Source organism: Hoplias malabaricus, chromosome 6 (genome assembly GCF_029633855.1).
Source record: "Hoplias malabaricus isolate fHopMal1 chromosome 6, fHopMal1.hap1, whole genome shotgun sequence".
Lineage (NCBI taxonomy): Eukaryota > Metazoa > Chordata > Actinopteri > Characiformes > Erythrinidae > Hoplias > Hoplias malabaricus.
Window position 1 is genome coordinate 50,419,446 of NC_089805.1, and position 15,134 is coordinate 50,434,579.

General features: G+C 43.3%; 1 protein-coding gene across 1 annotated transcript in view; it reads right to left on the bottom strand.

Moving 5' to 3' along the window:
- The window catches only part of LOC136700140 (neoverrucotoxin subunit alpha-like), a 50,273-nt gene that overhangs the window by 2,405 nt on the left and 32,734 nt on the right, over window positions 1-15,134 (bottom strand). Inside the window, exon 3 of the mRNA XM_066675386.1 lies at window positions 5,408-6,841. Within this exon, the coding sequence (XP_066531483.1) occupies window positions 5,408-6,841 (1,434 nt within the window). The remainder of the gene's footprint in view (window positions 1-5,407; window positions 6,842-15,134) is intronic.

Here is a 15,134-nt window from a genome sequence, read left to right on the forward strand (position 1 = left end):
TATCATTGTGATCGATTCGAGGCCTGATTTAACAACACTGTTTGGTGTTGAGCACTGCGTGGACTGTTTTGAGGCAATAGTTTGGTTTTGCAGGAAGAGTCAGAGGTTTTGTGAATGTAGTGTGTGAACTGGGTTTTGTGTTTACAGTTTGGAGAAATGGATGCATGGTTTCAGGAAATGTGTCTTGGCAACTGAGAAAAATTGTAATCTATTATCTATTCATTGTATTTATATATATATATATATATAGTATAGTAATTAATGATAATTTGCTTAAATAATCGGTTAATTAACTATTTGTTTTTTTCCAAACATATAAAAATTATATGTTCAGTTTAATTGTGTTTATGTGCTTTGGCAACATTGTTACTAAAACAGTCATGCCAATAAAGCCAAGCTGAGAGAGAGAGAGAGAGAGAGAGAGAGAGAGAGAGTGTGTGTGTGTGAGAGAGAGTGTGAGTGAGTTGTAAGCAGCAGTGAAGAATGTGAGCTCCTGAAGGTTTGAATATTTAGTTGATGTTTTGTACAAATCCGGCAGTAAATAGTGATCTAAACTCAGGGGGAATATATCAGGACGATTTGGAGTGATCTGTAGATCCACTGGCTGTTGAGAGGAGGAAAAAACTCATCTTTTTAACTTTGGGCCGAGAGCCTCAGGTCCGAGCGGCACACACTGACCAACGAGCAGAAGAAAGAAGTGGAGGAATAAACAAAGAACACAGGGAAATAACAAACAACGGGACTAAGAAAGAGGAACACAAAGCAAAGGAGAGACATTTGAGGAGAAAGACTGGTGTCTGCTCCAGTGGAAACCCACAGTGGACTGTAAAGGTCAGGGAACACTGCCTCATTATTCTCTGGAGAATCTTTTACACTGAAACTATTGTGGAAATGTGCTTTTATATTTATATTTACAGAAATAGACAGATATAATATATATATAAATCAGTCACAGAGAAGAAAACTCAACTGGAAACAAAACAGAAACATTCTCAGTTTGTTGTTTACATTTAAAAAGAAAAATAAAGAAACAATAAAATGGAATCAGAGAATACAGCCTCAGGACCCTGGCCCCGCCCCTTTCTCTACCTCCCAGAACCTCCTCTGAACACTCCAAGCAGCAGCGTGAACACCCAGAGACTCTGTTTACAGACTTCACCGAGACAGAAAAGCACACCACCACCACCTCCTCTTCTACACCAAGAACACCAGCTCCTGGCCCAGCGCTTTCTGCCAGCGCTACAGCCACGTCATCAAAAGAGGCGTCCGCAGAGGCCGACGAGTCGTAGCGTTTGAAGACGGTGAGAAACAAGAAAGACGGCTCTTAACGCTCAGCAGATATCAGACCGAGAAAATAATGATCCAGGGAAATGAGTCTGCTCTCCAAGTCTTCATCAAAGATTTCACTCCAATGAAGGAAACGGCGACAGGAGCAGAGCTCCCACAAGTAAACGTCTCCCAAGAAGAGAGCGATACCCTTCCAACAGAAAGTCAGCACACATCACCCTCAACACCAAGCCCTCAGTCTCCTGCATCAGAAATAAAGGAGAACCTTTCACTGTTAGAGTAGAAACGGTGGAAGTCACAGATCAAATGCTCTCTCACTTGTCGTCCAGTGAAGAAAGGAAACGTCTCAGGAACCGAGTAAACGACGTGTTGAGTCGGTTCAGTGCTTCATTATTTCAATTCAGAGAAGAGATCGAGAGCCTGAAAACAACCAACACAAGATCATCCAGTGAACTACAAGAAACTACATCAGCTCCGTAATATAAAGACGGACAGCTTTCTACAGTAAAGAACCAACTAAAAGACAAAGAACAGGCCTCCTCAGAGCCCTGCACATAGAAGAGGTTCATCAGGAACCAAACATCAGCCCTGCGTCAGACCTCCCCAGTCTCTCTGCAGCTCCACAGAGTGAAGACTCCACAGATGTCCTTCTACTCACTGACTCCAATGGAGAACACCTCCTGGAGAAAGGTCTACTCCCGCACACGTCAGTGACCAAACTGTGGAGTCCAAACACCAGAAGTGCTCTCAACATCCTCTCTCTAACAACAGAGGCCAGTACAGACACATCATTATTCACACAGGGACCAATGACCTGAGAGCTATGAGAGGACGGGTCGCTCCGGCACCGAGAGAGGTGGCAGTCAAAGACACCCAGAGATTTCCACAAACCAAGGTCACCGTTTCCACCGTACCACCACGTGAAGACCTGCCCTTCCACAGTATCCACAGAAACAGTGTAGAGCCGTGCAGAGCCTGCGCACTCACACCAAACGTCCACATCACACACCACAAAGACATCCGCCCTCATCACCTGCACGACCACGTACACCTCAACAGACAGGGAGTAAGACTGTTCACAAGGGAGCTGAACACCACAGCCCTGGGACACAACAGCACCAGACTCCACACGACACGACGAGACACAGAGAGACCCCCTCCACCTCCACCTCCACGTCCACGTCCAGCTGAAGATTCCAGAGCAGCAGATCAGCAAGAGACCTACGCATCAGTAACACGAAGAGCAGAGAACCCAGCAGCTTCAGAACTGAACCAGATAAGACCCCTGCTCAACATCCTCTGCTCCAGATTAATACACTGACTTTAATATAGACCTATACCACTGATCTGAACCTTAATTAACTACAGATCAACAATAACAAGACTCAGGAGTTCATTTACAATCAATTTTCAGCGAGTGTGCGCATGTGTGTGTGAGAGAGGGTTGGTCGTGACTGCGGTACCTGTTATAAAACTGCGCATGTGCGCATGAGAAAGGGGTTGGTCGTGAGCGTTTGTGGGGGTAGGTTGTGATGGCGGTACCTGTTATAAAACAGCACGTGTGTGGAGAAAGGGCGGAAATTACGGTTAGAATTCACGCTTATGATTGGTCGAAGCAAGGGCGGGACTTCCGGTCAAATAGACGCTTCTGATTGGACGAGGGGGCAGGACTCCCATACCAAAAGGGGGCGGGGCACGCTCTGATTGGTCCAAATGACCTGTCAAAATGAAGTTACATATAGTGCCTCATATTCTCTCTCTGACAGAGAGAGAGACAGAGAGAGAGGGAGAGAGAGAGAGACAGAGACAGAGACAGAGAGAGACTAATGCCTGTTGTGGGGGTTGTCACTTAAAAACTGAAACCTACAGGATCAGCCATAACATTATGAACGCCTCCTTGTTTCTCCACTCACTGTCCATTCTCTCAGAACCACTGACCACACAGGAGCACTTTGTAGTTCTACAGTCACAGCTGTAGTTCTCCTGTGGCTCTGCATACTTTGTTGACTCCCTGTCCCCCTGTTCAGAGCAGGTGTGGTGAGGGTGGGGGTCACTCTCAGTGCTGTAGTGACAGTGACATGGTGGTGTGTTAATGGTTGTTGTGCTGGTACGAGTCGATCAGACACAGTGCTGCGTGATGTGTTTAAACCCCTCAGTTTCACTGCTGAGACCCTGAATGAGGATCATCCCCCACATTAACATATCCACTACCCAAATAACACCAGCGCTATGTTGGTGTGGACCACTGAAGAACAGGGGGCAGAGCAACAAATGAACTAATGATAACTGTAGAAGAACAAAGAGCATGGGCCCTACACACCAGTGGCGATTGCTCTAAGACTGCAAAGGAAGCTCAGCTTCCCCTAAAATGTCAAAAAATAAGTGATCAAATATATACTGTTGTGTGTACATGTCATTGAATAAATATGCACTACAACGCGCTCAACTTTTGTTCAGAATCAGCTTCTTATCACTGGTAAAGACGCGGCTTTCCTCTAAATCATTCCCGCTTCACAGTGCTTTAAACAGTGAGTTCAACTGCGAAGCAGCGAAGTGCAGCGAAACGAGACGAGCCATTGAATAAATGCTGGGCTTTGTCCCGCCCATCGGACGCACAGCGTCTCTGGGGGTCTATGGGGCAGCGGGCTGGCCTCGGCTGGCCCGAACGCTCAGCTTCTGCATGATGATTGGATGATCTGTCTGAGGCTGAATCCATTTTTGATTGACAGCGAAAGGAGCGAATCAGCGATCCTTTGGTGTAAAGATCCGTGGGAGCACAGGCGGACACACTTCACATGGGCCAAGGCCATTTAAGCAGCCTAGCTCTGCTGGCCATTGAGAGGACACTAGTCCAGTCTCTGGAAAAGACGCCTTGTTGGTACGACAGGGTCACAGATCATTTTCTGAAAAAAGGAACGTAGGGTAGAATTTACGTAGAAATAAACCGACACATTTTATGATGTAGGCCGAAATTGAGCTTCCCCTCCTTGAAAGACCAGCATCCGCCACTGCTACACACACAGAGCACAGGTAGTGTAGAGACAAGGCAGTGGTAGTAATGTTATGGCTGATTGGTGTACAGACACAGTTATTACAATATGAATTAATTATACAGTGATATAATAAGCTGATTGTCTCTGACAGTGTGGGAGACACAGCGTGAAAATGATACCATTATATTCTGTTATATTCTATTAAATTATACTCGTCCCTAAATAAGCCTTTGTTTTCTCTTCGATACAAAGGCCACCATTGGACTGAAGACCTGTGGTAGATCGACTCAGCCCCAGTTCACTGCTCAGCCCCGACTCAGCTGTGGAAGAAGCTGGAACTTCTTTAACTGTTGTAAAGGTGGTGAGTATAATATCAAACAGCTCTCAGTAGACACCTCTCAGTCTCTCAGAACTAAACAGATCAACTGCACAGTAGACATTAGTTGTGGAGCATTTCCACTGTGTGGTCCCTACACTACTCAGTTCTACTGGACTCTGCTCATAATACGGTCCCTGATAAACAGAGTGTGTGTGTGTGTGTGCGGGCTCAAAACAATGACTGCAGTAACGTTAAACAAGTCTATGCTGAATTTCTGCATTTCATCACGTAGAGTGAGTCCTCTCTGAACAATCAGCTTGGAGCCACAAGTGAGCAGTTACTAAAATTAGCTGCTTCCACGTTTCAGCTCCAAACCTGGCCAATGGAAAAGCAGAGATCAGAGCAGAGTCTAGTAGAGTAGTGTAGGGACCCTGCAGTGGAAAAGCACTAATGATGACCTCAGTATTTCCTCTGGAGTCTGAACTATATTTATTTTCCTCTTTAGTCTAGAATCATATGAAGCAGTGCGTCTCTGATTCACAGGAAGCAGAAGAAGCTCTTTCTCACAACTCAGCATTTATTGGCTGTAAAGCTCTCACTTTTGGAAAAGCCCTCCATATAGAAGAAACTTATTTATTTATAGTTATATTTATATAGTAACTTTCCAAGGACATGAGAATATACCATAAAATAACTGTTGATTCCAAAACGATTTGACTCTAAAAACACACCTCAAAACATGGAAAATAGTTGCACAATGTTCATTAATGTAATTAAGAATAATGTAAAAAAAAAAAAAAAAACTCACATTTTTTCATCATGCTTCTTGTGAGGCTTGTTACATGTGGATCCTTCAGAGCTGTGTTTTTATACCAGCGGATTGAAGCTCCTGGGTGCTCTGGGTCTGATATAAAACTGATCACTTTCTTGCTGGGATTAATGATGTCATACAAACTGAGTGTGGAATCCAGGACCTTCTTGACACCCTTTGTCTTGTACCAGGGAAGTTCCTCTGTTGTGTCCTGTTCAGCTGGGCCACTGGTGGAACCACTCCTGAAGTTCTCAGCTGCCTGTGAGATTTTTTTGAGGTATGGTTCCTCATACTTCAGAGAGGTGAAGCTGAACACAAAGGCATCAGTAACATCTGGGTCAATGAGGAATGAGTCAAGCTCAGGTCCTGGAGGTTTAATTGTGTAATCTTGTATCTTATTGATGTACTTTATCACCACATCAATCTCAGTATCCTTTCCATCCAGCCACTGCTTCATTTCTCTTCCACTGAAACCAGATTTATTCAGGGACATCAGGAGGTCTTTCAGGGTCGTTTCCTCCTCAGATCCCCCTCTGATTTCTGGAATCAGAGCTGCCATTTTCTTCAGAAACTCAACAGTGAAAACCCTCAGACTGCTCTGGAACTGCTCTAGTTTGTCAACAAGGTCTGCAGCCTTTATCCCTTTGCTCTTCTCCAGTAGGTCTTTGGTTCTTATCTCAGCTTGGTGGAAATCATCCATCACCTTCTCCATCACAGACACCAGTGCCTCTGGGATCATTGTCTTTAACTTGGACTCTGTGTTGTTAAACCTGCTCAGTGGGTACAACCAGACCTTCACGGGCACAGCCTTCTCTCCCTTCTCCCCCAGCAGGGTGGGCAGCTCTTTGTACACCTTCACAGCTTCCTCAAATGTAGAAGGGTTCACTTTTAGATCAAAATCTCCAAAAAACTTGCAGCTGAAGTTCTGCACCTTCTTCTTGTCATCATCATCCATTTTAAGGCTTCCCTCCCCACCGATCTCCACTGTGGGTATCTTTTGGATCATCACATGTAGGTTTGCTTGGATTTTCTGCTTATCCGAAGCATCGCTGGCTGTTTGTTGGAATTCCATGATTGCGTCAGCTCCATAGAGCACCCCAACCACAACATGTGTAGCATCTGTCTCTTCCAGTATCTCAGCATTTGGAGAGTCTAGCTCAGATATTCTGAGCTCTTTAAACTCAGTAAACTTATGGTAGCGCAGGGAAACACTGCACTGATGAGTGGAGGAGGTATTGCTCTTCAGATAATGGGCAGAACCTCCAGCCTCTATCAGCCCACCGAAGAAGCTGAGTTTCACTGAGGCGCTCACTTCTAACAGACTGGTCTTCTCACTGAGAGACTCTGATCCTGCTACATGGAACCTTGTACTGGGCTGTGGTTTGACTTCAGTAGCTTTATCAATATCCTCAGTCTTCCAGAGGCTGAATCCTGAAATGATTGACAGAATAATGTTAGATCACCTCCTGCAGAGCTAAGTCTGTCATTATGATCTCAGTAAAATAAGCCTTGAGTACAATTAACCTAATGAACCTTCAGCTCCACCTTCAGTAGAATATCAATAGTACATATATATATAATATATAATATACATCAGTCATGTGCATATGAATGTGAATCTATTTCATTTGCCTTATTTATCTTTCTATAAACGCCTTATTAGTATATAACAGTAACAATAATAACAGAGAATTGTCTTCTTATGTTGAATAGTGCAGAGTTACCCCGCCATGTCATTCTATTTTTGTGTTTTATTTCTGAGCACACACAGTTATATTTGTACAGACTTTATTCTTCTGCAAAAACTGCTTGCTTTGGGTTCAACTGTACTGCTCAGAACATAAAGTTGAGTCTGCACCAAGAAGTGTCAAGTGAGATTAATACATGTGAGAGACATTGTAGTAGGTAGTAGCGATGCATATTAATATGAAAGATCCACACCCACCTTATAATACTTAACACACTTATAATAGGTCTAATTTAACAATGCTTATCCCCAGAGAACTGACTCTTGCCCAATATATATATATATATATATATATATATATATATATATATATATATATATATATATATATATATATGGACTGGTAGAGACATGTCCATTATATCGTACAACTGAATAATATTACTACAGACAGTTCAGGATACTTACATTTTAGTCACTGAAACATATTGCAAGAGTTTTAAAATTTACTTGTACATTGATTAATATTTGGTAACATTTGATGGGAATACCAACAAGTAACTGTTTGATCCTAATCGTTTATTAGTTTCCTCACTTCATTCACTCTGGCCTTTTGTCTTCTCTGAAAGATCAAGATATTCATTGTTTGTTGCAGACAGCCCCAACCTTGCAGCTGGGCCATTTTAAATACAATTCATGACAAGAGTCAACACAGGGCTCCCCTTTCTGCTGCAGTCACATTATAATTCGAAGCCCAGGGAAATTGTCCAAAGGTTTAAATTTAATTCGAGGACTAGGGCGGCAAATAAGACTGTGACAGAGTATGTGATGGTACTAAGAGAGCTGGCTCAACACTGCTCGTATGGAGATAAGCTAAAATAAATGCTACGTGATAGGCTTGTGTGCGGCATTGCAGACGATCTCATACAGAGGCGACTGCTGGTGGAGACTGACCTGACATTCAAAAAAGTCTTAAAAGTTGCACAAGCCATTGAGACAGCAAACTGAGATGTGTGTGACCTGCAATTGCTCCCAAAGGCTCTGGACATTAACATAAGCAAAAGTGCAATGCCATTGGCTATGAATAAGGTGAACATAAGATCTAAGTGGCAAGGCAAAGGTGTTCCTTTAGTTTGTTATAGGTGTGGGGGGGAACACTTGGCTCAGGACTGTCTGTTTATAAAAGAAACGTGCCATCGGTGTGGAAAGATGGGGCAATTAATCTTGATAATTCAACAGTAAAACACAGTACCATCATTAAAAACTTAGGGGTAGCCTTTGATTCGACTCTCACATTTAACACCCACATATCCAATACAGTCAAAACCACCTTCTTCCACCTACGCAATATTGCCAAAATTTGGCATATTATATCCTTAAAAGATGCAGAGAATCTAGTGCATGCTTTTATAACTGCAATATACTGCAATGCGCTCCTGGCAGGGAGTTTGTGCAAAGCGTTACACAAGCTTCAGTTAGTTCAAAATGCAGCAGCCAGGGTGCTCACTAGAGCTAGAAAATTCAACCATATCACCCCAGTTCTCTCCTCCCTACACTAGCTACCTGTAAAATTTCGCATTGACTATAAAATACTCCTCTTAGCTTATACATCTCTAAATGGTTTAGCCCCACAGCATCTTACTGAACTTCTCATACCTTATCGCCCATCACGTACACTTCATTCACTTCATGCCCATCTACTCTTTGTTCCTCGCATTAAGAAGAACACTGCAGGAGGAAGAGTCTTTTCTCACAAAGCTTCTCAACTCTGGAATAGACTTCCGGTTACTGTTTGGGGCTCAGACACTCAATCTTTAAATCAAGTTTAAAAATCTACCTTTTCAAACAAGCTTTTGGTTAATCACTCACTTTCAGGTTACTTCTTCTCTATTGGTGTTCGAGCTGGTTTTCATATTATCACTGTTCTGTATTACCTGGTCATACTACCATAGCTACAGCTTTTTTAGTAAGCTTTCTAGTAACTGCCAACACGCTGTCTGTCGCTGGGTTCTCTTGCCTGACCCGTGGAAGCTTTTTTTCGCAGGACAATTTTGCCCGTTCTTTACCATGACCCTACTAACCTCTGTATTATTTTGTTCCCTTTGTCTGGTTTTCTTTCTCCTGTCTCTCTCATGCTTTGAGATGTCCTGCTGCTCTCCAGGTGTTGCCCTGATCCAGCCCCTGACCCTGTGTGTCCTGTACAAGATCCTGTCCTTGTCTCATCTACACTATCATGCTTGGCCATGCTGTTTTTTTTTTGCATCTCAAATTAACTCTGCACCTACTTTTAACTCTCACAGAATCACTGATCACCTTCTCCTTCCTCAGTCTCATACATCACTAATATACTACATTCACATTACTATAACACATTCATCTGTCATCATTTCACTTTTACTTCTGTTCTGTTCTCTATTGTGTCTCCGGTGTCGACCAGAGGAGGATGGGTTCCCCGTATGAGTCTTGGTTCCTTCCAAGGTTTCTTCCTCGTGTGCTGAGGGAGTTTTTCCTTGAAACTGTTACCCCTGGCTTGCTCATAGGAGGCTTGGACCCGGATCTTTGTAAAGCTGCTTTGTGACAACATTTTGTGCTATATAAATAAAATTTGATTTGATTTGATGGTGAAATTCAAAGTGGATACAGGCTGTAGTGTGACAATTTTGACAAAGACTGAGTATGGCAATTTATGGACAGCGGGAAATGCACAGGAGCTGCAGGACTGCGCCATAACTCTAAAAACATATACAGGCGAAAGAGTCTCTACACTAGAAACAGCTGAGGTAACAGTAATGTACCAAGGTAAAGTTTGACAGTTACCAGTAGTAGTGGTAGCAGGCAAGGGAACCAACCTGCTAGGCTGGGCATGGCTAAGAGAGTTGGAAATGAACTGTGTACATGTCAATAAGATGGTAACAGTCTAGTAACAGTCTCAGCTAACTTTGCAGAATGTGCTAAAGCAAAATGAAGAGGTTTTCAAGGAGGAACTTGGGACCTGGAGGGGCCCACTAGCAGAAATATACATAAAAGTGGGCATTGCTCCAAAGTTCTACCAGCCAAGGCCAGTGGCCTATGCCATAATGAAGAAAGAAGAGATGGAGCTGGAAAGACTCACAAAGCAGGGCATCATCGAACCAGTGAAATTCTCGGAGTGGGCGGCTCCAGTTAAAACCTGATGGTTCTGTACATATCTGTGGTGACTACAAGCTCACAGTGAACCTAGTCTCGAAGCTGGAGCAGTATCCTATACCAAGGTTGGAGGACTTATTTGAGAAACTGACAGTGGGGGAGAAGTTTAGCAAACTGGACCTGAGTCATGCGTATCAACAAGTTACTCTCAAAGAGTCATCCAAGCCATATGTCACGGTTAACACACACAAAGGACTGTTTCACATGAATCACCTACCATTTGGTGTTTCTTCCAGTCCAGCCATTTTTCAACGGATGATGGAAGTCTGGTGTCAGGAATCCCTCATGTGGCGGTTTATTTAGATGATATCCTATTTAGATGACCGGCCATAGTGACCACGAGCACCTGGAGACCCTGTACGAGGTCCTGAGGTGGCTAAAAGAGGCAGGTCTTCGATTTCAGCACAACAAATGTGCCTTCGCTATCTTCTATTTCTTTCCTTTTATTTTTTTGAAACCTACTTGTTTTTCTGTGATAGAGTATCTGAGCTTTAAAATATACACAAGTCAGCAGCACTACGAAGCCAAAACTGGATATTTTCTGCTTTTGATACTTTATAAAGTAGTGCGATTGATCTAGGAACCAGGACTGTTCCAACATCCAGGACAGTTTCATGAGGCTACAGTAGAAGAAACTTCTAGTTTCTAGAAAGACTGTCAGCTTTGGAAAGGGATTTTCGCAACCTGCTATCAGAGTTTAAAGAGTGGCATTTCAGAGCTGTGCGAGGAGTAACAGTGAGTGGAAGTACGGGCAGCAGACAGCAGGCTGAGGACCTAACAGAGCAGCGGACAGTGGAGGGACACAGATCCAGACCAGAGGATCATGTGGATGGCTACACTGCCGTGAGTACAGATAGAGATGGGCAATGGGTGCAGATTGAAGCTAGACCCAAGCGCCATGCTTTGCATAGCTCTGTAGTCTTGTCTTCTACTCCTGGTACAACAGCTGGTCCAGGAAATTCAGCTGCTAAACCTAAACCTAACACTGCTGCTGAGAGAGCACAGCCCAGAACCAGACCAGAATGTCAGTCTCTCTCACTTCAGCTGAAAAACAGGTTTGAACCACTGCATGCCCTTCAAGAGAATCACAAACGCAGTGAACACAGCACAGAAAGTGCCAGAAGTGTCAGCCGGTCACCAAACCCTAACAAACCTACAGCAGGACACCCTGATCTTTGGAGATGATACTGTTAATGGGGAACCCTCAGCTGCATTGGCTGAGTACACAAATGTGAAGAGGATTATTGTACACGTTGGAAAGAATGACACTGTCAAACAGGAGTCTGAAGTTTTAAAAAGAGACTTTAATGACACACTTTACATACTCCTTAACACACTCAGTAAGTTCAACATACAATTTTTCATCAGTGGACCTCTAACTGCAGGAGGCACCAGTATGTTCTGAAGGTTACTGGGATTAAACACCTGGCTACAGAACAGCTGCAGCTCAAATGGACTGAACTTCATTGGCAAATTTAACTTGTTTTTTGGGAAGAGAGAACTTGTTAGGGGAGATGGACTGCACACGAACAAGAGGGGTGTTAAACTTCTGACAGACAACCTAATTTTTTGTAATCTATCCACTTCTCTTGGTGGTGGCACATCAGCACCAACATCCAGTAAATCTGCTGTACAAGCTGATGACACCATGTCAGAGCCAGAACATCCTCCCCCCACTGAGGATGACCTGAGGGAGCAGCAGACACTGGACATGAGATGAGTGGCAATGGCCAACTCTATCAGCTGCCAGAGACACTTTCCCTTTCAACCAGCCCTCATGTGCAAAGAAGAACTACCCCAGCTTCTACTCCACCCTCATCTCCTGTAGAAAGGTGGAGGTCTAACTGCTCTGTTCCATGGTTCTTTTCATTATAAGCAGTTATCATTTGGTGACGTCACAACATTTGAGTACCTCTGTGTAGTTATTACTAGTAACTGTCTACAGGCCTCCAACGTACAGTGCTGAGTTGCTGTCTTTTATTTCTACTGACTTTGACCATTTTGTTATTGCAGTTGACTTTAACATATCGACAATCCCAAGGACTATTTTGCCAAGGAACCACACGCCATATTGGACTCTTTTGGCGTTTCACAGCATGTTACAGGGAGTACACATTGTCATGGTCACACGCTGGATATTGTTATCTCAAAGAGTCTCAACATATCAGCGACTGTGAAGGACATTGTGTTGTCAGATCACTACTGTGTGTGCTTTGATATGTGGGCCGAGTCATCAGAGACAGAAGAGTTTGTGTCAAGAAAAGAATGATAAAGGACTGCACAGCTACACTTTTCATGAGTAAAATGTGCACTACACCATGTGAACGATCCAACTCTGTGGATGATCTGCTGAATAGTTTTAATTATGGATGAGATAAGTTTAGTTATGGATGAGATTGCGCCAGTTATTACTGGTCTATAAATGTCTAAATGGGATGGGACCAGTGTATTTATCAGATCCGCTACAGAGATATGACATGAGCAGAGCTCTCAGATCTTTAGGAACTAGTCAGTTAGTCCTGCCTCAGGTCAAAACTAAACATGGAGAGGCAGCGTTTAGCTCTGGCGCCACTCATAAATGGAACCAGCTGACTGAGAATATTAGAAGAGCCCCAAGGCTTAAAACATTCCTGCTTGAGGAGCTACAGCTCAGTTTAAAATATTCACCACTTTTATTTTGTAACGGAATTTTCTTTTCTTTGAAGGACTGGCGCCCCCTCCGGGGTGTATTCCCGCCTTGCGCCCAGTGTTTCCAGGTGGGCTCTGGACCCACCGCTACCCTGAACTGGATAAGCGGTTATAGATAATGAATGAATTAATTAATTTTCTTTTCTTTTATTGTATCATTTTAAATAGTTTTAATCATTTTTAATCATTTAATCCTTTTACTCTATTTAAGTAATTGTTTTATTGGACTTTTATGATTTTATTCTGGCTTTTAATTTAACTGTTTTTTATTTCTTTTTTTTCTGTAAAGCACTTTGAATTGCTTCTGTATGAAAGGTGCTCTATAAATAAACTTGCCTTGCCTTGCCGTGCCTTGCCTTCATGGAACAAGAGGCTGAGTTCCTGGGACACAAGGTGGATGCCTCTGGTTTCCATCCTCTGCCAAACAAGGTACTTGCCATATAACAGGCCCCCACACCAACTAATGTCACAGAACTAAGAGCATACTTTGGCTTACTCAACTACTACAACAGGTTTTTGCCAAACCTGTCGATACTGTTAGCTCCCTTACATAAACTGTTAAGGAAAGGAAAGAGAGGTAGAGAGAGCTTTTGAGGAATCTAAAAGACTCATGCAGTCATCCTCTATCTTAGTTCATTATGACAGCATTCAGACACAGCTTTTCAGCCTTATGCTGTGAGAGAAACATAATTAAGTGTGCAAGATGGATCCATATTGTGGGGTGCTGGTACCTCTGCCAGGTTGAGAAGCATTACTAAGTCAGCTGCATCATGGTCACCCAGGCATCACCAGAATGAAGGCACTGGCACGAAGCTACTTCTGGTGGCCAAAGTTGGAGGCTGACATTGAAGCAGTCGTGAAGGGATGTAGCACATGCCAAGAACATCGCAACTTAACAGCTCCAGCACCTCTCCTCCCGTGGGAGTGGCTGAGTAAACCGTGGCAGAGGCTGCACATAGACTACGCTGGACCTTTTATGGGTCATATGTTTTGATCTTGATGAACGCCTATTCCACATGGATGTATGCTTACCCAGTAACCTCAGCAACTTCAGCCATCACAATTGAATGTCTGCGGAAGAGTTTCAGGGATTACCAGAGATGATTGTGTCTGATAACGGCTCATGTTTTGTGAGTGCAGAGTTTAAGAAATTTATGAGCAAGAATGGTATTGAACACATCACCTCCACACCTTATCATGCTTCTTCAAATGGCTGTGCCGAGTGAGCAGTACAGACATTTAAATCCATGATGAAAAAGGCAGGTGAAGGTAGCATCACTACCAAAGTTTCAAGAGTGCTGTTTAATTACCACATTACTCCTCAGTCCACCACCGGGTTGTTACTGGCAGAAGTGTTACAAGGCAGGAGATTAAGATTGACACTAGACCTAGTTCACCCTGACCTTAGGGCCAAGGTAGAAGGGAAGCAAGGAGATCAAAAGAAACACCATGACAGGCAAAGATCAGAGAGAAGATTCTGAGTAGGAGATGCCACAATGAAACTTCAATCACGGACCTAAATGGATCCCGGGTTTTATTACCAAAGTCACAGGACCAGTATCTTACAAAGTCATGTTAGGAGATGGAACCATAATGCGAAGGCTTGTAGACCAGATACTTGCAAGACCTGGAGACAAGCTCGTGGCAGAAACCTAGATAATAGAACCACCTGAAATCCCTTTGTTATCAGCTGAGGCTACGGCAGTGTCAGAGAATCCTGCAGCAGCAAGGAATAGTTGTGGGTCAGAAGCAAAGGGTCAAGACAACGCAAAAACATCAGTAACATGCATTCCATCCCCCGAAACAATGCAGGAAGCACCACCACAACAATCAGATGCACCTGCAGGACAGTCTAAACGCACTGTCAAGAGTCAAGTCAAGAGAGTTTTATTGTCAATTCTGCATATGAACAGGACAAACAAATAATTGAAATTACGTTACTGTCCTCTCCAAGATGCAGTAACATTTAACAAAAAATAGACTAAATTCAACTAAGCTAAGTATATAAATATATGAAAGTGAACAAACAGAAGACAAGTGCAGGACATACGATACCAGCAGCTGACTGATAGACATACATGAGTCAATGGGACACTGACTGAAGACAATAACCTGATTTGGAGGTAGGATAATGAATGTACAAGGCAGTGCAAACAATAGTGC